General features: G+C 53.2%; 1 protein-coding gene across 1 annotated transcript in view; it reads right to left on the reverse strand.

Moving 5' to 3' along the window:
* SCN5A (sodium voltage-gated channel alpha subunit 5) overlaps positions 1–27,137 on the reverse strand; it is a 93,075-nt gene that overhangs the window by 37,362 nt on the left and 28,576 nt on the right. The window contains exons 6-14 of the mRNA XM_037148247.2: positions 22,628–22,719; positions 19,232–19,462; positions 17,695–17,758; positions 16,342–16,483; positions 15,705–15,902; positions 14,625–14,804; positions 13,672–14,043; positions 8,853–8,985; positions 7,677–7,915 (exon numbers count right to left, since the gene is read on the reverse strand). Coding sequence (XP_037004142.2) covers positions 7,677–7,915; positions 8,853–8,985; positions 13,672–14,043; positions 14,625–14,804; positions 15,705–15,902; positions 16,342–16,483; positions 17,695–17,758; positions 19,232–19,462; positions 22,628–22,719 — 1,651 coding nt within the window. The remainder of the gene's footprint in view (positions 1–7,676; positions 7,916–8,852; positions 8,986–13,671; positions 14,044–14,624; positions 14,805–15,704; positions 15,903–16,341; positions 16,484–17,694; positions 17,759–19,231; positions 19,463–22,627; positions 22,720–27,137) is intronic.

The following is a 27,137-nucleotide window of genomic DNA, read 5'->3' on the forward strand; positions in this document are numbered from 1 at the left end:
CCTTCCTTCCTTCCTTCCTTCCTTCCTTCTTCTCTCTCTCTTTCTTTTTTAAAACAGTTCTGGGACATTCCACTGCACACACAGATGTGCCCTAACTAGAGAGTCTGACACATAATACTGCTCAGTAATGCTCAGAGACAGTTTTTAACTAATTCCATGAGTTGCGTGTGACTGTTTCCCTATAAGCACCCTGATACTGGGCAAAGGCCCTGTTTTATGGTTGCTTCGGTGGGCATTGCTTTGACTTGTGTATTTCTTCTTTTGTGATATTGCCTGTTCCTGGTCTTTGCTTACTTCTTATTACAGTATTTGTCTTTTTGTTGTTGTTGCTTGTAAATAATACTTTATATATTTAGGGTATAATCTCTTTGTCTATGCATTGCAACAGTTTTTCTGGCTTGCCATTTACCTTGTCATTATATTTTCTAAAGTAACAAAATATTTTAAGCATTAGAGAAGCACAGAATAATACAATGAGTACCTTTGTATCCACCATCAAACTCCACCCACTATTAATATTTTGCCATATTTTTAATCAAACCTTGTTTCACTATTCCTTACGAAATAATACCAAAGACCTAAAGAGCATTTGCTACATGCTGGGCACCGCACTGGGGCTTTACTTCCACTAAATCACTCAGCCAGCACACGAGATGCGAGATACACACAAGCGCTATCCTCACGCTACAGACGGCGGGGCTGAGACACGGTAGGGAAGTCAGTCCACCGGCTCCAAGGATGGGGCCTGACTCTGAACCTAAGTACTTCGGCTTCTACCACGAAGACTTCGCCCTGTGCCATCACAGGTAAAACTGAAGCCACCCGCAGTAGCACACTCGCTCCAAGGTAACCACTATCCTGAACTTCATGTTTACTTTTTCCATGCATTTTTTTACAGTTTTAATGTATATGATAACAATATGTAGTATTTGCATTATTTTAAGTTTCATATAAATGGGCCAGGTTGTATAAGGGGAACCCCCCAAAATCATGGAATTTATTTATAAAAAATGTGTATTTATTTTCACATGTTTAAACTTCAGTTGCCTTGAAAGTACTCTCCATTTGATACAATACACCTATTGAGATTTTTTTTCCTACTGCTCAAAACAGTGTTTGAACTGTTGATTTCGATGCCTTTTTAGTACTTCTGGCATTTTTTTGTTTCATGTCTTCCATATTGACAAAACATTTCCCTTTGAGGACTTTTTGTTTCAACCAGGGAAACAAACAAAAGTTTCTTGGGGTGAGATCAGGTGAATAGAGAAGGTAGGGTATGGGGGTCGTGCCATTTTTGGTCAAAAACTGATGAATGCTAACTGCATGGGGTGGGCAGCTGCACTTGTAAATCACCCATTGAAATGGGCAAATGCATTGAAAGAGTCTTCACAAAAAATGCACAGAGACTGAACCAGCCTCTCACAACAACACCGGCTAGTACACTGGTAAGATGGACTCCTAGAACATACACCTGACAGGGGAAGCCTGTGTTAAAAGGGGCCCACCCTCCAGAAGATCATTCTGTTTTTTGGGGGGGTTCCCCCTAGCATATATTCGTTTTTGCAAAGTTCCTTTTTATTCTAAAATGCATGTTTATGAGATCTACCCATATTGATACATGTACAGTAGTACCTTAATACCCAATGTTAATTCGTTCCAGAACTGGTGAGTACAGAATGATGAAGCATTTTCTCTTGCAGGGTGGCATTGTGACTTATAAAAGTTCTAGCAAGTGCTACAAGTCCTGAGCAAGCAGCAAGTGCTGAAATTTTTTTTCTCATCAAAATGCAACCAATACAGGGTTTGACGAGTTCTGAAGCTGACAAGTACTGAGGTATGACTGGGTATGTATTTATTCTAATTGTGCACAGTCTTTCATTGCATGTATATACCGTAATTTATTTATCTATTTTTCAATGGAGGGATGGACATTTATATCTATTTCAATTTTCCCTAACAAATTTTTGGACATGTCTCCTAGAGACATGTGAGACTTTGTATCTGAAATTAAGTTACAGGGCAGGCACATCTGTCATTTACCTGATTGTATAGTTGCTCCCTGTGATGGTTGTACCAAATCCACACGCTTACCAAGTGTGAGTTCTCACTGTTTCACATCCTTGTCGACACATGGAAGTTTGTTTTTCATTCTCTTAGGAGTGAGAAACAGAATCTCAATGTTGTTCTAATTTGCATTCCTCTGTTTTTTTCATTTGTTTATAACCATCTGGATTTCCTCTTTGTGATTTGCCTGTCATTTCCTTTGTCCACTGTGCTTGTCTTATTGCCAGGGGGGCTGTCCCTCTTTTCCTCACTGATGTGTAAGCTTTCTGTAGCTATTCTGGATTTCATGTCTTTCTAGTTAAATGCTTTTTCACAGTATCAATTTCTAGCTTATGGTAGTGATTCCAGTTTGTTTTATTGTATGCTTTATTTTATGGGTATTTTTAATTTTAATATACATAAATTTATCGACCTTTCCTTTCATGGTATAAATTCTTTATGTTGTTGAAGAGAGCCTTCCCAACCCCAGGACTTTAAATATTTTTTTCCCACTTTTATTCTAAAAGCTTAAAAATTTTGCTGTATCACAGTTAGGTTTCGGATCCAATTCCCTACAACTAATGAATGAGTATGATTTGGGGTAGGGATCTAAATGTATTTTCTTCCCTCTAGATAACCCCTGTGCCCAGTGTTATTTATTATTAAATAATCTTTCATTTTCTGCTGATTTATAATGCCATCTCCATTATTTATCAGGTCTCCAGATTTGCATTCCCATTTCCAAGTGCTCAATTCAGTAGCACTGGTCCAACTTTCCCTCTTTCACGAATACTATATGGTTTTCATCACTATAACTTCATAGTACATCCTAATATGCACCTTACTTCTAATTGATCCTGATGGACTTCAATTTTCATGTGAATTTTAGTGTTACCTTGTCAGTTCCCATAAAAAATATGTTGGGATTCCAACTGGAATTCCGTTAAATATGTAGGTTAACTTGGGGAGAACTGCTCTCCCTACAGTACTGAGACTTTCATTCACAAAAAAAGGGCATATCTCTGCACTAATTTAAGTCTTCTATGTTTTTAAAAACTTTTTTCAAATAAAATTTATAATCTTTTGCTACATTTATTCCTAGATTCCTCATAGTTTTTATTGTGATTCGTTTTTTTTACCTTTTTATTTTTATTTCCCCTTCTTTTTGTCCATGTGTCCTTTATATTTGTTCCTGCAAACCCTTCCCCTTTTCCCCTGAAATTCCCTCCTCCCTGGACACTGTCAGCCTGTTCTCTATTTCAATGTCTTTGGTTATATTTTGCTTGTTTGTTTTGTTGCTTAGGTTCCTGTTAAAGGTGAGATCATATGGTGTTTGTCTTTCACCACCTGGCTTATTTCACTTAGCATAAGGCTTTCCAGTTCCCTCCATGCTGTAACAAAGGGTAGGAGCTCCTTCTTTCTTTCTGCTGCACAGAATTCCATTGTGTAAATGTACCACAGTTTTTGTGGGGTTTTTTTGATACATTCATTTACTGATGGGCACCTAGGTTGCTTCCAATGATTCATTTTTAAGAACGTTAACTTTAAAAATCCCTCTCTCCATGTGATCACGGTGGCAGGACAGAATCGATCTTTGTAAATTGTGCCGGTACGTGCCAATACTGATAAACTGTCTTATTAGTCCTCCTCGTCCTTCTGTAGGTTTTCCTAATCTGGAAAAGAACGTGAGACCCGTTGCTTCCTCTTTCCCTTCTCTGACCATGGTGATGGGCCCTGTCTGCACCATGTAGACGGGAAGCAGGGAGACAGGCGATGTAGTGTGCTAGGTGAGAACGCGGCTCTCCATCCAAATCCTGGCTCCGTCGCTTCCTGGCTGTGTGACCTTGGTTAAGTCATCTGTCTGCTTTGTGCCTCTGTTCCCTCAGTAAAACGGGGATAATAATGATAGCATCTTCCTTACTGCTTATTATCAACTTCACTACCACATCTATGCACAGTTCCTGACTTTTTTAATGAAAAGTTTTATTTATTAATTTTTAGAGAGAGGGGAAGAGAGGGAAAAAGAGAGGAAGAGAAACATCAGTATGTGGTGGCCTCTTGTGTGCCCCCTAACAGGGACCTGGCCTGCAGTCCAGGCCTGTGCCCTGACTGGGAATCAAACTGGTGACCCTTTGGTTCAAAGGCCTGCACTCAATCCGCTGAGCTACACCAGCCAGGGCCAGTTCCTGACTTTTAACAGGAAGGCTGCTGAGGTTTCATGGTCAAGTATGTTATTTACCATAACTTTTTGTAGATATTTTGTCAGATTATTTCTAGTTTGCCAAGAGTTCTTACCACAGAGAGTTTAATTTTACTAAGCTGCTTTTTAGACATCGAAGGGAAGATTGTATGTACCTAGAATAAATCCAACATGATCATGAGGAGTTTTCTCATTATTTATTTGATTTCTTTTAACCATTCACTGCTGAATTTGTTTACTTTTTTTCTCTTTCTTTGTGATGTTAAATCTCCTCTTGATGCCCTGGCTGGTGTGGCTTGGTGGGTTGAGCACCAGCCTGTGAACCTAGAGGTTACCAGGTTCGATTCCTCGGCAAGGCACATGCCTGGGTAGGGGGCCAGGACCCCAGCTGGGGATGTGAGAGAGGCAACCAATTGATGTTTTTCTCCCTCTTTTTCCCTCTCTCTAAAAAATAAATAAAATATTAAAAAATATCTCTTCTTGGTGACTTCTATTTTTCTAGAAGAATTTTTGCTTAGTTTGTTTAAAATTTACAGGCATTAGCCCTGGCTGGTGTGGCTCAGTGGATTGAGTGTGGGCTGCAACCAAAGCGTCACTGGTTCGATTCCCAGTCAGGGCACATGCCTGGGTTGCAAGCCAGCTCCCCAGTGCGGGGCCACATGAGAGGCAACCACGCATTGATGTTTCTCTCCCTTTCTTTCTCCCTTCCTTCCCTTCTCTCTAAAAATAAATAAGTAAAATCTTTAAAGATATTTATAGGTATTACATTGTTTACAATTTTTTTACACTGTGTTTTAAGCTCTGCTGTTTGTGTAGTTATGCTTTTTCCATTCTTCATTTATTTGTGACTTCTACTTTTTATTTTAATCTTGCTGAAAGTTTGCCTATTAAGCTTTTCAAAAAATGTCTTTTTTTCAAACTTCTCTCTAGTTACATTTTTAATATTGTCTTCTTTTTTCTTTAATTTTCTTTGAGTTTTTGCTTATTTTTTCTAACTTGAACGACTAGCTCATTAATTTCCAACTTTTCTTTTCTAATGTAGACAGATTGAGGCAATCAGGTTTACAGTTCTGTGGGCACAAAACAGAGTTTATTCATGTATTATTATTTGTTAATTATTGTATTATTTCCCACATGAACAACTGTAAACCCGTGTCTGCCTACCTTGTATACTTTAGGCCACAAACGTCCCCCGAGGGACTGCGGTCGCTGGCCGAGACCGACAAGCTTCCTTCTTCGTCATTGCCTGGCGTCAGCGAGTGGGTTCTTTCTGGTTCACCATTTTACTGAAGGCAGGGTCACGTTCCTCCGGGGCTACTCAGTTCCAACTCCTACTCACACTGTGCCAAAGACACGCCTCTACACACACGTTCATGGAAACCCAACCCCCCAGATTACTCAAATCGCCAACTTCTCCTCCCCACACCCGTCGGGGCAACTACAGAAGCCTCTCGCATGTTCACTGCCATGGTCTCTAAGTCCCTCTCTGTTTGGCACGTGGGCACTTTAGTTACTTCCTCATGACCTTTGCCGTGCGTGTCAAAGAACATGGTTTGCTGCACTTTTGTTTCGCAGTCAGAGGCTTCCCTGGCTTTCTTGTCTACCGCATTGCTAGGGACAGAAGGTTCACTCACCTTTTACTTTTGATTATATGATGGGCTCACAGTCATTTAAACCTATACATCTTTCCGTTTCCGGAATTTGTCTCTAGTGACACTCTTCGAAAGGCTTTTCCCACACCAAGATTACTTCCTCATGCTTATTTTTGTGGTTTGGTTTCTTTCCATTTAATATTTAAACCACCTAAAATATATTAACTGCAAGACAACGAAAACCTTATGTACCAGCAATGACACCATCCAAATAGAACAGGGTACAGCTATAATCCAACTACATGACCTATTGGTAATGACGGGACCACAAGTTTAACATGACTGCAATCCAATCACTACTTAATGACACAGGGAAGCTAACAGAGCTCTGCATCGCTTGGACCGGCTGCTCCGTCCAAACCAGCGGCCACGTTCCATCAGAACCACAGTCTGCCAGAGCCCCACGTCACCGCCCTCCTAGGACAACAACAAGGGAGCCACAGCCATGTTCTGTGGCTCCCACAGACTGGGATACGGCTTTCCCTTCCGTTCACACATGCAAATGGACCCACACTTGTGAGGAAATTTCAGTAGATCCTGCCGAGAACCACCTAGAGCCCTGGGTATGGAAAGTAATAAGAGAAGATGATCTTCAGACCCCAAAGTGTGGGAGACTGGCCTGGCTGGTGGGGGGTCAGCACCTGTGCGGCTGGGACAACACAGGACCGGGTCTGCAGTGAGAGGTCAGAGCGAATGACACTGCCTCCCCCCCAAACTCAGTGACAATCCCAGCAGCCCCTTTCAGAGGCCAGGGGGGTCTTCGCCAGCCTTGCCCAAGGATCCCCTGGGGAACGGCTGGCCCTGGGTTTATCGGCACAGGGCCAACAGGGCTCTGTTGCTCAGAGTCCTGGGACAGTAGCTACGTGTCCAGCTCTGCCACCACTGTGTCACCTCTCAGGCCTCACTTGCCCATCTTTCTAGTGAAGAGGTAGGACGTGATTTAGTCTCCAGAGGGAAAAAAAAATCAGAATTAGAACCCAGACATTCCAACTTCCAGGGATGGCCTCTTTCATATCATAACAACGACGAGAACCACAGCCACCATTTATCTTTCCGGCTTATTGTTTCTCAAACTGCAAGCCAAGCCCATCACACACATTATCTTATTCAGTCCTCATCAGCATCCTATGGAGCTGAGGTTGCCATGCTAATTTTACTGTTATTAAATTCCACAAATATGTTCTGTGCCAATTACTGAGCCTAAGGGATCTGCTTGAGGTCACACATAGTTAGCAAGAGCTGAGTCAGAATTCCAGTCTAGCTGTGTGTGGTTTGCCCACAGCACCCAGCCATGCATCTATCCACCCATCCATTTATCCAGCCAGCCAGCTCTCTATCCCTCTGTCCCTCCTTCTCCCTGTCCAACAACCCGTCCACCCTTTCCGCCACCCACCAAACACTGATGTACACTTACGGAAGCTCTGGCTGTAAGAGAACTGCCTCTTTCTGCATACACTTCCCTCCTCCCTCTACTATATTGCCCAGCCTCTTGTCCCCACACATTTTAGGCTCACCCCTATCTCCCTTTGGCTTTCTAGCCTCTGGGCATGTTCATGAATCTTTATCCCCAACCTCTCGCTCCCAACTGCCTCTCTTAGTTCCTTAAAAGCTGATCCTGAAACCCCCTACTTCAAGGTGCCCTCCTCCACAGTGACTCCCCCATCAGAAGATCCGTCTGTGCTCTGGATCCCTCCTCCTTGAGCCACGAACACTGTGACCGTCTGCCGAGAGCCTTTCATGCCAGGATGCCCACTTTAGAGGCAGTTTCCGGGGGTCCTTACCAGGTTTCCAACCTGCAGCATGTCCTCAAATTCAGTTGTCATGTTGTAGTGTTCCAACGCCATGAAGAGCGTGTTAAGCACAATGCACATGGTGATGGTGAGGTCAGCAAATGGGTCCATGACCATGAACTTCACTTTCTGCTTAATGGACATCCAGAGCGGGCAGCAGTCCCAGATCAGGTAGTGCTGGGCGAAGCGGTTCCAGCAGGGCGGACACTTGCGGTGGGACTCCTCCAACTCTGGGGGCACAGCCAGTGAGCCAGTTTGTTTTTGCTGACTGAGTCACGCATAACTCGCGGGAGTTCAGAAAAGACATATGACTTAGCCGGAGAGTGGACAGGGTTGATATGTGACAGGGGGACAACGAAAGGGGCAGAGAAGACTAAGGAAAGGGCAACCTGCGTCCCGAGCCCTTACCCTGGAAAATGTGAGAAGAGGGCCATGGGGACGGGGGGCTGGGACGGGCGTGGGGAGACCTGGGACAGGGTGGATTAGGACGGCTGTGCGCTGCTCTCCCATAGCCCTGCACAGACGTGGGGCCAGTCAGAGGATGACAGAGTGTCAGCGAACCAGGAGAACAACATCTGAGACAGTCCGGTTCGGATATGAAGGACCCCCAGGATGGAACAGGTAGGGGCAGCTGTGGGACATAATAGAACAGGTAGGGGTACCGGGCACAGGCCAGGAAAAGGTGAACACATATGGGATGAGAAGGGAGATGCCAAGTTCAGATGGATTAGACATGGGTCGCCCAGGTGGAACTGGCCGGGACAGGTGTGGGAAGCCTGGAAAAGCCTGTGGTAGATGCGGGAATGGCTGGGGTGAGGCCAGAGCAGGCAGACTTGGGACAGGACGGACCCAGGCAGACGTGCAGATGCTCGGGAGAGGACAGGTAAGACCGATAAGCACCCGGGACCGGCCGGGACACTTGCAGGAATGTTTGGCAGAAACGTAGCCATGGCTCCTGAGAAGGCGCAGGAGAGAACAAGCTGAAACAGATGAAGGGACACCTGGGCCAGGGGACACAGACTGAAGAGTCTGGAACAGCTGTGGGGACGTGCGAGACAGGCCGAGCAGGTGGGGGGAAGCCTGGCCCAGTCAGGACAACGAGGCTGAGACTAGAAGTGGGGAGTGTTTGGGGAGTGGGGGGCTGGGGTGGGAGTGGGCGGTGCTGACCTTCCAGTGCGCTGGTGAGAATGCTGACGGCGCTGAGGGCCCGCTGCCGCTCTCCCGGCCCCTCGAAGCCATCCACACATGGAGCCTGGGGGGTCAGCGTCTGGGGCCGGCCTGGCTCCTCCGATGGAGTGGTCTGGGTACAACCAGGAGACATGCATCGGCCTGGGGATGGGCTCTGCTGGACCTGGGCTCCTCGGCTCCCCACTCCCTCCCAGTGACTCCCCCATCCCTCCCACCAATCATCATCTCCTTTGTCCTCTGTTCTTCACCATCTCTCAGCAGTGGTGCCTCCTGAGTGTAGACAGGAGCCACATAACCAAGTTCTATGAACCAGATGTCGCTGTACACAGGAGGCTGTGCAGAAACAACCTGGGAGTCCCAGCTGACCACCAGCTCCCTAGAATCACTAGCATGAAGAAGCTGACAAATAATCCCCCGTGCTCCATGGTGACACTGATACGAGCGCAAAGCACGATGCTTCCACAGAGCTGCTGGGGAGCTCTGGTGGGGTCGGTTTGGCTCTGTCTACCAAGAAAATTTTAAACTGGCTCTGCAATTCCTTAGCTAGTAATCTAACTTCATAAATAATTATTCACGTGCACCAAAAATACACATACGATGATGTTTACTGCAGCATTTGTTCCTGTTACTGTAAAAACAGAACAGCGAATCAATAGGAAGAATTTTAAAATCAATTATGGGTACAATCCGACTCTGGACCCTGACACAGACCATGAAGAGAACAAGGCAATGCCACACGTGTCGCCCGGGGAGCACATCCAAGACATCCAGTCTGATGGGAATGAGACTTGGAAGATACACACAGAACTGGTGGAGTGGCTGTATCTGGGGAATGGGACTGCGGGGGTGGGGGTAAGGAGTGGGAGAAGTTCCCCCTCGCTCCATGTACTGCTGGGCCATTTGATCTGTTTTCAACATGCTCTCATAGTTTTTGTGAGTAAAAGCAGCAGGTTTGCAAACGGAGACGTGTCCTGGGGAAGGCAGGTGGCAGCAGCAATCTCGGGGCTTCCTGGGCACCCCCCCACCAGAATGAAGGGGGGACCCACAAAGGCTTCATATCAGCACAGCCTTGCATAACCACAGTCTATGAGCTTGTGCTGAGGGTTGCTGAAGGCACCTGGCTGTTGAGCATGCAAAAGTGAGGTTTTGCCATTTCTCTACGTCACAGGGTGGGCCTAGGCTACCTAGGGTGGCAGAGCCAGGGTCTGGGGGTGGGAGCCAAATCCATCTGGGCTCAAGTTCAGGTCAGCCTTTGTAATTGGTGGGACTGCCCTGAAATGTTGCCTAAGGAGGTAGTGAGCCCTCAGTCACTGGAAATATTCAAGCAGAGGCACCTGAGAAGGGCTGAGATGGCTGGAGTAACAGCGGTACCCTGGGTACTGCTGACCAGCTTAACTCACCAGCTTGTCTTAAATTCTGCCCACCTCTCTTCTCCTCCTTTACTGTTGAATATTTGGAGTTATCACTTACTTAGCAAATGTTTACTCTTTCCCCTTCCAGTGTGAGTAAATAAACTTCCTCGTCCTGTCAATGACACACTTGCTTTGGAAAATGCAATGTTAGTGGACCTGGTGTGGACGGAAGCCACCTGCCTTGCTCCGGTGCGTCAGTAATCCTCCAAGAAGAGAGCCTCCCCAGGTAGCTGCCCTTCTTCCAGCCTGGGCCCCCGCTCGAAGGCGAGAGGAGCAGCCCTGAGTCTAACCCGCAGTGGGGAGCCAAACCAATACGAAGTCTGAAGCAGAGCTGCCCAGCCAAGCCCAACCTAGACCAGCCAAACTGCTGTCCACCTGCAGGTAAGCGAGCTTGAGAATAAAAAGTAGTTAGCCGTTGACTCAGGGAGTAGTTTGTTACACAGCATCACAGTGGCAATAGCTGACAGATATGCCATCCTAGGGCAAGCTCTCACCATCTCTTTCCTAAAACCACCTCAGCAGCCTCCTCACTGGCTTCTTCTTCTCTTCCTTCTATCCTCTATCCAGCAGAAAGGGGGTCCCTTAAAAATCCTCTGATCAACAGCTCCCCCGGCCCATTGCCCCCCAGCTTACATAATAAATCCAAACTTCTCGATCACCTACAAGGCTCTGCATAGTCCAACACCTAACTCCTCAAACTCATTCCAGATTCCTTTACACGGGTTCCACCACACCTGGTCTTGCCTGGCTCTTTCATCCCGTGAACATGTCAAGCCTATGTCTCTTCAGAGTCTTTGCACCTTGTCCCCTCTGCCTAAAACGCCACTCTCCCACATCTTCGTGGCTGGCTCCCTAAAATCCTTTGCCTGATAACCTAATGTCATCTCTGCTGGAAGGACTTTTCAGAGTATTCCTACTAAAAGCCCCCCTCTCCCAAACTCCCCTTAGCAACTTCCTATAACATGACCCTTATTGCTACCTGGAAATATCAACCAGTTAACTTTCTGCCCGACTACTATGTAGACGCCACCTGGGCCGGGATCTTGTCCGTTGCTATAACCCTGGAGCCTCAACACTGTGTGGCACTCAGCACAGCCTGCTGGGAATCAGGAGGCTTGGGTTAGAGTTCCAGCTCTGCCTCTCACCTGCTACATGATGGGGTGGGTGAGTGGGCGGGAGAGGAAGAAAGTCTAGTGAGTGGCTGTTGGGTGTGCCCCACTCAGCCCCAGGTGGCCTTCAGGGACAGGCACTTCCGCACAGACGATGGAACTCCCCGCCCCAATCTGGGTAAATGAAACATGAGCTGGGATAGCCCTTCCTCCCTGCCCTCCATGTAAATTTGGCACCCGCCATGTGCCCAACACTGTGCTTGTCTTCCGACTAGAACTAGGCAGAAATGTCTCATGGGGAACTGAGTAGGAGCCAAGAAGGCATTCCCAGGGGCCTAAGGCCTGCTAATCTCTTTAACTTTTCGATGTCTCCATCCAGGTCTACTAATTCCTTTACCTTTGCCAATGACCCCCTTGGCCAGCTAATTCCTTTAAGGTTACAAACGGGCCCTACAGAAGTGAGAATGGGTGAAGTCAGAACCCCTGATAATGAAGTGTTTGAACTTGGATTCCTTCTGACATGTGTACCACAACTAGATGATTTTCTCCCTAACAAGATTAAGAAATTCTATTAGCTTCCAGGCTGCTGACCGGATTGCACAAGGATGAGACTCTAGTGCTGGACAGGAAGAGGGGTCCGCAGCCACTGGGACTTGGCATCCCTGGGAAGTCAGATACCCCACCCTATAGGTGATGGCCAGGGGCCTCCCTGGGTCCACCCAGAGGCTGTGGTCTGCCCCTGGTGCGTTCTGGGACCCTCTCCTGGACTTCTTGCTCCAAAAGTGTGTGAGGGCTCCAGGCACTCTGCAATGTATCTGGAGTCTTGATTCCTTCCCGCTCAATAATTATAGTAATAGATAATAATAATAATAATTACTGGAACATTAGGCAAGGACTGGTCTAAGCATTGGGCAGGTTTTAACTCTTTTAGCCCTTGCACAACCGGCTGACGTGGACGTTAACCTTATTTTTCCCTTTGCAGACGAGGAAAGAGAGGCACAGAGGACTGTATAAACCAGTGCAGAGACGCACGGCTAGACCACGAGTCTGAGCAAGACAGGCTGCTCAGCCACGCGCTGTTCTCTTCGGCCCCACCTCCCCCTTCCTGAGCGCTTCCCTGTCCCATCCTGGTCTCCTCAGAAAGTCTGCCCTCTTCCAGCTTCCCATGGGCATTGGGGTCTGAGCCACATGTTTGCCCTTTGTCTGGATGGGCTGCTCTGGGCCCTGTGTTGGGGATCAAGGACCCGCAAGGATGCTCCACAGTGAACTACTGGGCAGTCATCCATCTGTCATGAGATCAGGGGACTGAGAGATCAAAACTCTTAACTGGTCTTCCCTGGCCTGGCCTGTCCCTCCTCATTAGACTTTTGACAATAGCGCCCACCCCTCTCCCCTGTGCTCCCTGGGTTCCAGCCACACTAACTTCATGGCATTGCCTCCCATAGGCTAGGCACACTCCTGCCTCGGGGCCTTTGCACCTGCTGTTTTCTAGGCCTGGACCATGCTCCCCTCCCCACCCTCGATGATGTAATCACAGTATGCTATTACAACATCAACATACTTGTGCACGTCCTAATTGCTTTACCCATATTAGCCCATTGATTCTCGCAATAGTCCTTAGATGGGTATTTTTCATCTATTTTCCAGATGAGAGACACACAGAAATAAAGTAACTTGCCCGTGGCCATAAGCCAGGATTCTAAACCAGTGTGTCCCCAGAACCTGGGTGCTATCCACTCTTCCATACTAGCCCTCTGAGTTTTAGAAAGCAGCCTGGCTCCCACCCTTGCCTCTTCCCTGTCTCTGCTTAAATGCCTTCTAAGGAACAGGGGCCCCTTCGCCCTCTGCTCCGCTTCCGTCCTCCTAGAGGACTCAGTACTTGGGCTAACGTTGAGTCACCAGGAGTAATACACTGAAATACTTCAAACTTGGTGAAAAACTGTTGCCCAAAATCTATCAAGTGTCCTCTTGCCACTCTGGCCCTTCTCCCTGGAGCCTCTGGAGGGTGCAGGGTCTAGCAGCTCTGTGGGGCTGATGCCTGGCACACATAGCCCCTCCCGGACCCTGGTCCCGGGCTACCATGTCATCTCGGTGCCCAGGCCTCACCAGTTGCTAAACCTTTAACTATCACCTCTGTTTATCACCATAACACGCCCACAGAACCCAGCACACACCGGTGCTCAGGAAATGCTTGGTGAGTATTTTTGGACCCGGCCCTGGTGGTGAGTCTGAAGCCCAGACCTGCCCTGGTGCTGCACCGCGGGGGGGCTGGCTCACCGTGTCCAGGGGGTGCTCTGGCATCACAGGGCGAAGGAAGCCGCTCCCTGGGGAGGTGGCCTCAGGGTCACCTGCCCCCAGCAAGGAGACCACCCCGTTGCAATCTATGGTGCTGTTCCTTTTGCCATTGAGGGCATGGCTGGGAGCTGAGGTCCCAGGACTGGGCTGTGCCTGGGTGCTAGGCCGGCGCAGGGGCCAGGGCACCAGCAGGGACGTTCGATGGCTTTCGCTGTCCCCTGCCGTGCTGTTTTCATCATCTGCAAAGTCTGTCTCAGAACCCAAGTCTCGCCGGCGAAAAGTGAAAATGCTCCCACGCCTGGAACGTGACTTCACGGAGGTCCTGCTGAAGCCGTGGGTGACGCCGAGATGATTCTGAGGACACAGGGAGAGGGGACATGACCAAGACAGCTCTTCAAGTGCTGCCAGCCCACCTCCTGCAGCATCAGCCCCCACTCAGCTTCTCCGAGCATCAAGGGCTTCGGCTGGCCACGTGAGCCTGGGTGGCTGAGTGAAGGGGTACTCAGGGAAGGGGTGCAGGGCTGGAGCAATCTTGGATCTTCTGGGATCTTTGCTCACCTGGAGCCTGTGCCTTTGGGGCTTTAAGACTGAAGCTCACCTGGGCCTGCAGGTGGGGCTAAGGGAGGGGCGGGTGGGGAAAGGAGGCAGGAAGGCTCCTGCTGTGTAGACTAGCCTGGCCGACAGCCTTGCACCTCACTCCTATTTGCCTGTTCTCTGTGTCCAACCACTTTACACAGGGGGGTGTCTCCCAGCCCCACCCCCAGGGCAGTGCCACTCCAAAAATGGCCACGGGAAACAGGAAGGCTGGGAGGGGCCCGAGGGTGCTCTCCTTTGGGGAGCAATCGCAGGGGCTGTGACTGTACCAGGGACCTAGCACGAGGGCTTTGGATTCCACATCTCCCGCCAAATGGCCAGAGCCACGGCTGGGTACTTGCCATTGCTCTGGGACCATCCTCCGAGTCTGACTTGGGGAACCTGTCATCCCCACACTCTTCGGTCCCCGAAGACAATCGTTTTCTCCTTTTGCTCCTTGTCTCGTGGGTGGTTACTGGGGCCAGCGGGGACATCTCCAGGGAGCTGCGGGACACAGTGTCCACACCCCTGATGGTGAGGGCCTGGAAAAGGGGGGAAGAAGGGATGTCTTGGTCGCTGAGACTCCAGGCAGCCTCAGGCCAAAACTGGCTACATAACCCAGTGTTTCGGTTTTTCCCATTAGTAAGTAGACTTGGGCACTTCCTCCCAAATAAGGGCATCTCGGAGCGATGGTCTCAGACAGACCCAGGATGTTTGGGAAGATCAAAGTCAGGGAGCAGGAGAGTGTGGCTGATGTGGGCAGCCCCTGAAGGAGTGGAGAGTGGGCAACAGATGGAGGGGGGTGTTCATGAGCATAAGAAGTGACAGAACTAGAGGTCAGAGAGTCTTCTAGAAGGTTTGGCTGGCCAAAGCGGGTGCTGGTGGTAGTGGCGTGGGGCAGTGAGAAGCAGATGTCCACAGCCTGGCTTCCAACAGGCTTGCTCTGTGGCTATTTTCTGGGCTGGCTCAGACCTCCAACCTTGGATGCCCACCACCCCACCGGAAGGCACCCCCCAACCAGAATAACTGTGTCCATGGGCACATGGGTCTCTCTCTTTTTTCAATCTTCACCTGATGATAGATTTATTAATTTTATAGAGAGAATGGGTGGGCGAGGGGAGGAAGAGAGAGAGAGAGAATCGTCTGTCTCCCGTCCGTGCCACAGCCAGGGATTGAACCCTCAACCTAGGTATGTGCCTTGACTGGGGATTGAACCCGCAGCCTTTTGGGTGTAGAGGACAGCACTCTAATCAACTGAGCCACCTGGCCAGGGCCACATGGACCTCTTTTACCCAGCATGCACTATGTTCATAGGAAGCACCTTTACCCAGAAGACACCATGGTCATAGGGAACAGCTTTCCCCGGCAGGCACTGTGCTTACAGGCGCTCCCTGCCAGGTGTGGGCGTGGTCTGGAGACTCCTTGGCCTCATGCTCACCCACCTCATGCTCTTTCTTGAGCATCTCCATGGCCTCCTGGAATCGTTTTTCCTTCTCCTCCGTCTCAGCGATGGTGGCTTGGTTTTGTTCCTCGTAGGCCATGGCGACCACAGCCAGGATCAGGTTCACCAGGTAGAAGGAGCCCAGGAAGATGACAAGCATGAAGAAGATCATATAGATCTTCCCTGCGGACCTCAGGGTCTGGGGGAGCGAGGGTGCAGAGGTCATTCACACTGGGGCACTTCTGGGGAGGGGTAGAGTATCCCACCTATCGAGGGGAGTGTGTTAACCTACAGAAAATGACCTACACCCAGGGGATGACGTCCCACCCACAGGGGGAGACAGAATGTCACTGTCCACAGAGGCGACTATTCTATCACATAGGGTGGAAGAGTGTCCCACTCACAGAGCACAGTGTTCTATATACAGGGGCAGGTACTTGGTCATCAGCAACAAGGCAGTTTCTTTGTTTGCTGGGCTCCTGTCCCTCAGATACATGGGTCCCTGGTCCCCTGACCCGCCTTAGCTCTCGTCAGTGGAAAAGCTTCTGGGGCTGCTTTGGGCAGGTACAGCCTGGCCCGGGGGGCGGGGTCCTGAGCCCGTTCCTGGCATCCCTCTGCTGGCCCGCACAGGCACGCACCTGCTGGTAGAGGCGCTCCCAGCAGTCCTGCGTCATCAGGCGGAAGAGCGCAAGGAAGGCCCAGGCGAAGGAGTCGAAGCTGGTGTAGCCGTGGTCGGGGTTCTCGCCGGCCTTCAGGCACCGGTAGCCCTCAGGACATGTCCTGCAGCCAGACATGCAGGCTCTGTCTCGTGCTGTGAGGGGTCCTCTGCCCCCTAGACCCTTGCCCGGCCTGGCTGGTCTTCCTGGGCAGCCCAGCGTATGCCCAACTGCTCCCGGAGACCGAGCCTCACAAACCTAGTGCCGCACTGCTCAGTCCTGCCTCTGCCACATTTCATACTGTGCCTCCCCCTTCCTGGGTCACTGTTGTCCCCTTTTCTCTGCCAACAAGACACCCCACCCCCGCTGCTGTCCCAGCTGCCTCTCCCTTTGCAGAGGAAGTGCTGAGGGCCTGGCTCACATCTCTTCCTCCACCTGCCTCTGCCACGGGGAGTGGGCACCCAGTGCAGGCAGACAGGGGAGCAGTGAGGCCTGGCTGAGCTGAGTGGGATGGAGCAGGGCAAAGGCTGGACCAAGGGGCTGAGGGATGATTCTAGGGTGGATGGGCTGGGGCCCGGCCATGCCCACAGAACCTACGCATTTGCACAGGTGTATACCTGGTACAATGAAGCAGACCCCCAGTGCACTGGGCTGGAGGGGCAGCCTCTCTTCCAAAGAGGGAGCGCTGAGCTACGCTCATGCATGCTTGCTGTGCATGAGAAAGAGAAGGGGCTGAGGGGGCTGGGTGCTCAGCAAGTGGGAGGACACAGGCAGGGGCCTCTGTGCTTTGCCAATGTCCTCAGACCCTGAGACAATCTCTTAGTAGCATAAAGAGCTCTGGAACTTCATGCAGAAGACCTTCCCCACCAGGTGAGCCTGTGTGCCCCCACCCCCAACAACCTACAGCACCATCACATGGCCCCAGCCCCGGTGTGCATATGGCTAGTGGGCACTCTGGGTCCCACACTCAGGACAGATCTGGGGCTCGAATGCCCTGCAGGAGGGTCCAGGCTGCCAGGGAGGCCATACTCACTCCAGACCCGACTGAGGGATGGATCTGCAGAGAGGGAGAGGGCTGAGTGGGAAGGGGCAGCCCTGGAGGGCTTCTGGATGGGAATGGAGCCGGGGCTGAGCTAGTAGGGGGCCCTGCAGGGCCTCCTGGGCTACGCCCCAGTGCCACTCCATTCTCAGGCCTCTGTTCACCCTCCCTGCTGATCTGCACCCACTTCGCGGCTATCTCCTCTGCCACAGGAGAGGGTTGGAAAGCTGCTGGGCACCTGGCAGGAAGGGCAGCATGGGGAGGCCTCACTGCCCCTGGGGTTGAGCGCCACATACCCAGCGTCAGAGCTGTTCCCACACAGTAGCACGTCGGAGGTGCCGTTCTTGAGCAGGTAGTTTTCTGGAAGAGAAACATCCGACAGTGAGAGGCGTGGTGGCCCGGACTCCTGGGCTTCTGCCTTGCACCCAGGCTATGGAGAGGTGGAGGCACTGGTGGTCTTCCCACCTCCCCTCTGCCCCTGCCCTGACCCCACCCTCTGCTCCAGCAGGCCCGAGGCAACTCCGGCTACTTCCCTGGCCTTCTTCCTCTTCCTCAAGCATTTGGCTGCCAGTGTCCCCAACACTGTCCAAAAGCTCAGGAAGTCCCCACAGGGAGCTTCTGCACTTTGCCTCGTGCCATTCAAGGGGCCAGTGAGGCCCTGAACTAGGAGGCAGGGGTCTGGGCAGAGTTCCGGCCTGCCTGCTGAGTCAGCCCAGCTCTGTCTGGACCCACTTCCCTGTGCATTCGGTGGTGGAAGCGATGCCTGCCAGTCACTGGGCCATACTTCAGTCCCCTCCGCCAAGGCTGGGGCTGGGCCAGGTGCGGCCCAGAACCTTCCTCCTCGTGGCCATCCGTCAGTCCCCATCATCACTCACTGCTACCCACCTTAGTCGTGGGCAGCAGTTCCCAGAGTCTGGTCCCCGAACCAGCAGTGTCAAGCATTAATGGAGAACTGGATAGAAACCCAACTTTCCAAGTGGCCCTGCCTGCCCAGCTCTACTGACTCAAAAACTCTGGGGACAGGTCCAGCTGTGTGTTTCCTGAAGGCCCCCTACCAGAGTCATGTGACTCTGGTGCACGTGAAATTTTGGGACCAGCTGAACCATGTGCAAATTTCCTCATGAAGTTTCTGACTGTGCTTCATTTCCTGAAGCGGATTGTGGTGTGTGAGAGCCCCTGACTCCACCCCAGCCCTCGGGGGCCGGGTGGTCTGGGGTACAGCCTGCAACAGCGGCTCTCTGCGTTTCAGCCCAGTGGCACCAGCCAAGAGACGCGCTGGCCATCAGCCTGCAGAATGGCAGTGCCAACCGTGGGGCAGGGAAACCAGAGGGGTTGTCCATGGTGACTGGACAACCACCATGCTTGTCCCGTCATCCTCATGGGGTTCTGGGGACCACGTGTGTGGAATTAACACCCTGACAAGGAACCCAGCAGTCGAGAGAGAAGTCACACGCCAAACAGCGGGGGCCTCCACCCTGAAGCCTCGTGAGCTTCTCCAGCTCCGTGACCCACCCTTTCCTAAACATGCCTGTCCCAGTCTCCTCACCAACCCCCACCCTCCAGGGTCAGTCCCACCTCCCACCATCGCAGCTGCTGCTCCCGTGCAGTTCCTCCGACCTCCATCCTTCCCCACCTTTCAGCCTCATCCCCTCACCTAGCGTGGGAACTCCCAAGGGCAGGCCCTCAATCTGTCCCCATAGCTGCATCTCTGGGGGTCGGGCTGCATTTGGACCACCCTGGAGGGAGGCCTGCCCTGTGGTAAGGCCTGTATGGGCAGCGGCCCAGCCCCAAGGCCTCGTAAAGCCTTGCCCGGACCCCAGGCCGAATCCATACCTGGATCGTTGAGGTAGACGTCCAGCGACTCCCAGACCAGGCCGTCGGCCTCCACGGAGCCGTTGGTGCCGTTGAGCTCCGTGAAGTTGCGCACGCACTTGTGCCTCAGGTTGCCCATGAAGAGCTGCAGGCCGATGAGGGCGAAGACGCTGAGGCAGAAGACCGTGAGGACCATCACGTCGGCCAGCTTCTTCACAGACTGGATCAGGGCCCCCACGATGGTCTTCAGGCCTGCGGGAGGTGACAGCAGGCAGGGCTCACCCACTGCCACCTGCCTCCTGCTCCCCTGGGCATGTGGGAGGTGGGGGCAGAGTGAAGGAGGTCTCTCGGGGGCTTTGCAGACCAAAGTTTCCCTCTGCTTCGCTGAGACCCTGCCCTGACCCCCCTGGGGTGGCAGTCCAGTCTAGCCGTGTATTTTCAGGGCTCCCAGGTCTCCTTGCTCACCCCTAGCCATGCATACGAATGGGGGGGGGCTGGTGGTGGAAAATGCTGTTTTCCTGAGGAAGCAAAAACTCCAGCCTGTCCCCCTCCGGCTCTGCCCCCAAGGGATGCCAGGCCTGTCCCTTTAAATGTAGCCCAAGGAAGGGAGATTGTAGTTAGGCCTCTTCCAGGTCAACGGAGGGTCCTCAGCCATGATTCTGTGCCGGGGAGGGACACAGCCACTCCTGGTGGAGGATCTAGTTCACATGCTGGGGGCTGCAGGGGCAGGTCTGGCAAGGCCAGGGTAGGTGACGCCCCCCATCACCCCACTCTGGGAAAGGTTCAGGGGCAGGGGAGGGGTTGACCTATATTGCGTTTTCCTCCTCTGCTCTGTGCCCCTGGGACTTATCCCCATCCATCCTGTTCCCCAAAGCGGAGAGGCGGTGATCTGTTAGTTGCCCAGCCCAGCTCCCTGCAGAAGCCAGTGCCACACGGTGAAGTGACAGACAAGCACGTGTAGACATCTTCGGTCTGACACTTGAGCTACTGCCGTACAAGAAGATGGAGCACAGCATGGGGAGCAAGGGGCCTTGCCCCTTCACCGCACCCCCCTTGCCCCATCCACCTCCCCCACCCCACCCCCACAGGCGGCCAGATCTCAGATTAAGCTCCATTCCATCCATCGTCCAGCCGGTTAATGTGTTAGGAGCACCCGTGGTGGCTGTGCCTGAGCCTGATGTGCCCGTGACCCAGAGGCAGGGAGGAGGTGCTGGGCAAACGTGGCAAAGGGAGAGGAAGTCCCAGCCACACCACCACTAACACCGCTGCCTGCCCAGGGCTCAGAGGCACTCAGTGCCCTTGTGGAAATTGTCCTGGCAGATGTTGGCAACCACCTGGGTGGACCTCGCAGGGGTCTGGGCAGGAAGTGATGGTGGCGGGGGAATTCAGGAGGCCCTCACAGTCCAGAACTCCTCCTGTCTTATGGAGGTGCTAAGACCCCTCAGTGGGCACTCTGGCTCTGCCCACTGGGCCCAGAGACCCGGCCCCTAGCATGGGGGTGGTGGGCAGCGGCTTGCCCACTCAAGTTGGGCTCTGTCACAAGGCTAGACTAAAGCATCTTTGGCCTAAAGAACCCAGTTCAAGGTCCAGCAAGGCATGTCCTGGTCTGTGGGGACAGTGCCCATGGGGACAATGTGTTGGTGAGCAAAGACCAACACCTTTGACGTCAGAGTCCATTTCTGACAAGAATGACTCCGATGAAATAAAGGAATTCTTTCTGAAAAGACCCAGGAAGGGACGAGTCCTGAGAAACCAAATGAAAAATCCTCCTGCCACTGAAGTTCTGACAGGTTAGGCAGAGAGCCCCAGACACCAACAGTTACACTATTCCGCCCCCGCCTTATGGGGAAGGAGACCGAGGTCTGGAGAGGGCCAAGGCTATGCAAGACTCAGCTCAGGAGACACCTCCTCCAGTGAGCCTTCCAGGACACCGACCACAACATTTTCCTAGTGTCCACTTTCAGAGTCTGTTCTTTGCTGCTTCACTGGGTTGCTGGCACCCTGAAGGGACCCAAAGGAGCTGGGTTGAAGTTGATGGGCTTCCTATTTTTCCCCAGGACTGAGATATATTTTCCTTTGTCAGCCTGTCTTACAAAATGAACTGGAACATGCCTTTCCTTAACTGCTATGGTCATGTGTGCTTACCCTCTCTTGTGAGGTGTGTGCTGTGAGGCTTTCCCTGGGACCCCAGTAGACAGACCCTGAGGATTCTGAGCATGTATGTGTTTGTCAAGGCAAAGGACACCTCTTGCAGTGGGGCAGCTCCATGGGAGCGACTGGGAACAGACTGTCCCTCTTGCTACTGGCTCTCAGCAGGTATCTGGGACACCTGTGGGGGACAAGCGGCCCCTGTGCACACCCCACAGTGGGTTCAGAGGGCAGGAGGAATGTTCTGAGGCTTCACATGAACACAGCATAAGGGGGGGTCCTCTTATAAGATAATGCCATGGGGGGGTCCAAACTCCTCCAGGGGGCTCAGAGCAGGACCTCTGCCTCCCTGGGGGCAGCCAAATGCAGGCCCGGGGGCCAGGCCCCACCAGCTTTCCAAATCAGGAGTGGGTGCAGGCCTCCCTCAGCTCTGACCCCCTCTCTGGATCCCTGGCATGCAACCAGTCAGTCTCTAGCTGCTTTCTTAAAAGTGTCTTCTCTAGCTCTCGGAGCCGCTGCATTCAGAACAGGCTCTATAAGAGCCCCTGGGCTCTGAAATCACCGGAAATCTTTTGGGAGCTCTCCTGAATCAGTGGGGCTGACTTTCTCTAGAAGCCGCCTGGCCTGGGGAGGTTTCCGGGTCCAGTTGCCAACATCCGTCGAGGAGAATTTCTCCCTCAGGCTCCCATGCGCGGTTTGCTACGCCTCTACCGCACCATGCAGCGAGGGCCGTTAGACGCCAAGGCCAATGGCACCTGTCCGCAGAGTACACTCCACTTTGCAGCGCGGGGCTGGGCTCCTGCTCTGCACAGATCACCCTCGGGGACACGAGGCAGGGCTGGGCACTCAGCCGTGAGAGGCTGGGCCGGAGTTTTCTCTTTTGGTTGTTGTTCCAGAGGTATATGCGATTTCCTCATTGGAGGATGAGGCTTCAGGTAGAAGCGATTCACATACAAGCTTTTAGCTATGCGAGTAGCTGAGTTGAGTTTGGGGAAGAAATCGCTACCTGGGGACAAATCTGGGTTCAACCCAGGACCTGCGTGGGGCTCTGTGTGTCCCCGGGTGTCTGTTAGAGTGGAGTGGGCGGCCTGAAGCCCATCCTGGGCCTTTGAGGACACAGTGGTGTCCACTGCCGCTGATGGCTTCCGCACCCGAGCTCTGGGAAACGTATTCTGGTGACAGGCACATTCGAGGGGCCTTCCTGAGGTCGCCTTGACTCTCAGGTGGCTGGAAAGTCCCTCCAGCCTTGGCGTTTAACCTGATTTTCACCTGAAATGACTGATATAGTTTTCAGGGCCCGGAGGACGCGGAAGGTGCGTAAAGCTGAGACATTGCCCAGGTCCACAAATTCAGTTGTGTATCTGTAACAAGGGAAATTCACACACGAGACAGTGACAACACGCCAAGGGGAGACACATGGAAGGTGGGGGGTGGAGAGGGGAGACAGAGAGAGAGTCACTTGTAGCTGAGATCTGAGAGGCAAACCTGGGCATCTTACCTGGGATAACCGAAATAGTTTTTAGAGCTCTCAGGACTCTGAAAGTTCGAAGAGCCGACAAATTGCCTAGTTTTATGTTTTCTGATACATACCTGCAGAGTCAAACCACAGTTATTGGGAATTACAAAGCAGCCCCTCAGCCTCCCCCCCCTCCCCCGGCCCCCCGCAGCCCCTACCAGCCCCTCCCACGGGGTCGGGTGTGATGGCCCAGGGCCTGCCCCGGATTTTCTGCCCGGTCTCCACCCTCCCACCACAGGCACCTCAGCCACGGTGCCTTAAGGATGTGTGCAGGGCAAGCCCCAGGTGGCTTTCTTGGTGACGTTCCGTGAAGTAACAGTGCCAGGAGGCAGCTACTCTGCCACATTCTCCATGACACTGGGGACCAGAGTCTGAGGCCGTGGGCACCGCAGGGTGAAGAGGGAAGCTTTTCCAGGAGGCCCTGGCCAGGTGAGCGAGGAAGCAGGTGGGCTTCTGATCCTGGGTTTGCTCTGCATCTTCTGAAGCCTGGACCACCCGCTTGTGCCTGGCTGCTCCGTCCAAACTAGGGGACTCTGAAGCCCCAGCTGAGACCACCTCAGAAGTGTGGCTGGGTCTCTGGGACTGCACCCTTTCTCCTTCCAACCCCAAGTCTCTGTGCGAGCGGAGGCTCAGGAGCCCCTGCGCACTCAAGGGGAGAAGCAGAGTTCTCAAGCTGATGCTTTGGAAGATGGGCAGGGAGGCTGCCTGCACATTCAGCTCCTCAAATGCTCATGGGTGATGGCCGACTAAGAAGAGAGAAAAGCAGGAGGAGGGATCCTAGCAGGGGGAGGGACCCACCCCCTACCCCATGAATTCATCCCCGGGTAACCCCACGACTCTCAGTATCTCTCAAGGATGGCCCTGGGTCTCCACAGTAGGAGCGACCCGCGGAGGTGAGCAGCCCTCAGGGTTGGCTCGGATTCAGTGATGCTGGGCAGGGTTGAGCGGCCTCAGGGCTGCCGCTTACAACCTGGACCTCGGAGGCCTCCAGGGGCCTAGGAGGAAGGCGTCTTCTCTGGGCGGCAGGGTCAGGCCCAAGCAGAGTATGATGAGGACGCATGTGGATGGCCCACATGATCAGGATGTCTGAGAGATGGAGGGACAGAGTGTGACCAGGGCCACTGGGACAATGGCAAGCGACTTGTGATATTTAACCAAAGGCTTCTCATCCAGGGTGTCTGACATTTAACCGAAGGTGTCTGATGTTTAACAAAGGACAGTGGACTCAGGATGTCTGATGTTTAACCAAGTGTGTCTGACTTGGTGTCTGGGTGATGTCAGACCCAGGGCGTCAGCCCAGCGAAGCCGCCTGAGTGCCAGGGGTGGGCTGGCCCTGCAGCCGGCCTCGCTCTGCCAGGAGGCGTGGGCCTCTGGGCCCCTCCACTCTACTCAGAGCTTCTGCATTTGCCTTCCGGCCGCGGTGGGTGTCCACAGGGAAGGACTGGCAGGCGTCCTGGGGTCAGCAGGGTCCAGTCTGATCCAGCTCTAACCAACACTGGCTGGCACCAGCTTCCTCTAGGCCCGCTCGTGGGGCCCGGCCATCGTCCTGGGGCCCTGTGGACCATGTCTCTCCCTCCTCACTCGCTCCATCCCTCCGGAGATGCGAAGTCGGCAGAACTTTCCTTCTGGCCACGCCACAGACCCGGGGCTCCCTTTCATGCCCTGGACTCACTTCAGCTGATGGACCCCCGCCCGGGGCAGTGATCGGAAGCAGCCCCATCTACTGGCGGGGGCAGAAGTCACTTCCCTTGTTCTGGCCCACGTGTACTCCTTAGTTTGGCCCCTGCTCCCTTCCAACTGTCGGTGGTTATCCTGCTCTCTCTGGCAGTTCAGACCCTCGGTCTCTGCTCCACATGCTTCTCTCAGGCTCGGACTCTGTCCAGACATGGTGCTGCCCCAGGACTGTCAAGTTCAGCCTGCAGCGTTGCCAAATGTTGCCATCCCATGGGAGCCAGGGGTGCTCTGGGCCCCATTTCCCGCTGCTGATTGAGTGGATGTGGCCTGGGGCTGTCTCTTCTGGGTCCAGGGAGTAAGTGGGACAGCACCCAGACTGGAGAGGGAACCAACTGTCCCTGCTTTTCCCTTCCTGTCCCCTACAGACCCCGTCTGTCCCCTGGAATCTCCTATGACACATATTCCGCCTGTCCGTGCCTGTCCCAGTGTGAACCTGCCTTCCCCACCCCCTTAGGGTCCCCAGCACAGACAGGGCTTGCCTGGCACTCATCACTGCCCCCTCTGCAGCTGGCTCTGAGCACAGGGAGGCTGAGACCCCAAGATCCCGAGGCGTATACTGCCCCAGGCTTGCAAAGCTGGCCAAGTGGCTGAGAACAGGAGAGAGGCCAGTGGTTGTGTGTCTGTGAAGTCAGGACACTCATGGGAGTGACCCTGAGGAGGGGGAAGTCTTGAAAGTGGGGCACAGGGCTGGGTGAGTGCAGGGGTGTCTGTGACCATGTTTGCGACATGAGGGCTGTTGCCTCTTTTACTCAGCCCAGAGGCTGGGGCCTGGCTGCTTCCCAGGTTGGGGCCTTAGACCCCGAGTGAGGCCTCTCTTGGGGCCCTGGAGTGTGGCCAGGCAGGAGAGACCCGAGTCTGGCGAAGGGCCAGCTTCAGCCGAGGTGGGTGGGGCTCTGCCTGTGGGGATGGCAAAGTGCTCCTCCGAGCCATGCTACGGCACTTTTGCTGTTAGGGCCCAGCTGCTGGGCAGGGGCAGACGGCTGGGGTAGCATCGTGGGTCCTGACATGGAAAGAGCAGAGGGCGGTGGGTGGGAATTCCACCCCATCCCACCAGCCCCTGTGCAGAGGGAGCCTTTCTGGAGGCTGAGAATCCAGGAGGAAGGGCAGACCCGGGCCTTCTTCTTGCTCCACCCCAGGTCTTGATGTGCAGCCTCCCATTCAATGCAGATGGCCCCTCCTGGGCTGCCAGGCAGAGGGTACACTCAGCACTAGCTACTGCGGTGATTGCCACCCTCTCCTCCCTGCCCTCCCCCCCTTCCCCTCCAGGTTTGGTTTCCATAACAACTCCAGATGGTGGGTGGCTGTGCTAACTAGCAGGTAATGCCCAGCTGGGAGGGGGCCACAGGAAGAGCTCTGGCTGGAGGGCTGCAAGCTGAGCCCAGGCCCCCTCCAATCCTCCCACGACCTCTAAATCAGGTGGAGGTGGGGGTGGGGGGTGGGGGTGGGGGATCAAGTCAAAACCCAGCCAGAAACATCAGACTTGGGAGACCTCTCACGGTTAGGAGCCAGGAGACTTGGTTTCAGTCCTAGCATCACTGCTCATTCATTCTGTAATTCTGGGCAAGTGAAGGCTCTCTGAGCCTCGGTTTCTCCATCCACAAAATGGAGATGGGGTGGGGAGTTTCATGGAAACACAACTTTTCTGTCACTTAAGACTCCTCTGATTGTCCTGAGAGCCCCACGTTATTGAACCACTGCACTGCATCACCACGACAGTAATTACTTGTTTCCATAAAGCCGAATCACTGTTAATGCAAAGTGCCAGGTCAACCCGGCCCCAGAGCACAAAGCTGGCATTCCAGTGGGTCTACGTGGCCTACAGGAAGTGAGCAGGCCATTTCCACGAGAGCCTGGCGACGTGGAAATAGTCTGGTGGTCTCTGAGGCCCGTTTGGCTTTGTCACTACTGCTCTGGTCCAGAGCGAAGGCAGGCAGGGCACACCTGCTCTGTGGGATCCCGTGGGGATGGACACTGGGATTCTGTCCTGAGACAGGACCGGAAGACCTGCTAAGGGCCTGAGGCCATGCCGAGCACCCCCAGAGTCATGGGTTGGAGATAGGCCGGAGTCTGGCTCCTGCCAACCAACAAGGAGCCCAGGGCAGCGTCTTTCTGAGGGTTGGGGGGGGGTCACTGCCATGAAACTGTCCTGCTCAGCTTTCAAGATGGGACAGTAGGGATGGCTCAGGTGGGCACTGTGTCCTCTCTTCCAAAGCCCCCTTCCTGTGACACTGGGCCCTCAGGGGCCATGGATCACTGCCCCCCCCCCCCCCCGCCCACCTCCACCATCAAACATCCTGCTCTCCGGCCTGCAGAGATGCCTCCCTTCACTCATCTTCCTTCAGGCCACCACCCTGTTTTAGATCGTGTTTATAGCAAACCCCGCAAAATCGATGTCTACACTTGCTCCACCTCCCCCTCCCTCTCTCTGGAGCCCTCTGTAATCAGGTGTCTGTCCTCCACTCCACTGGAACCTGTCTTGTCAAGGTCATCGGCAATATTCGCATTGTCTGTCCAGCTTTGGTTCTCACC

Source organism: Artibeus jamaicensis, unplaced genomic scaffold (assembly GCF_021234435.1).
Source record: "Artibeus jamaicensis isolate MK-2021 breed Jamaican fruit bat unplaced genomic scaffold, CSHL_Jam_final contig_519, whole genome shotgun sequence".
NCBI classification, from domain to species: domain Eukaryota; kingdom Metazoa; phylum Chordata; class Mammalia; order Chiroptera; family Phyllostomidae; genus Artibeus; species Artibeus jamaicensis.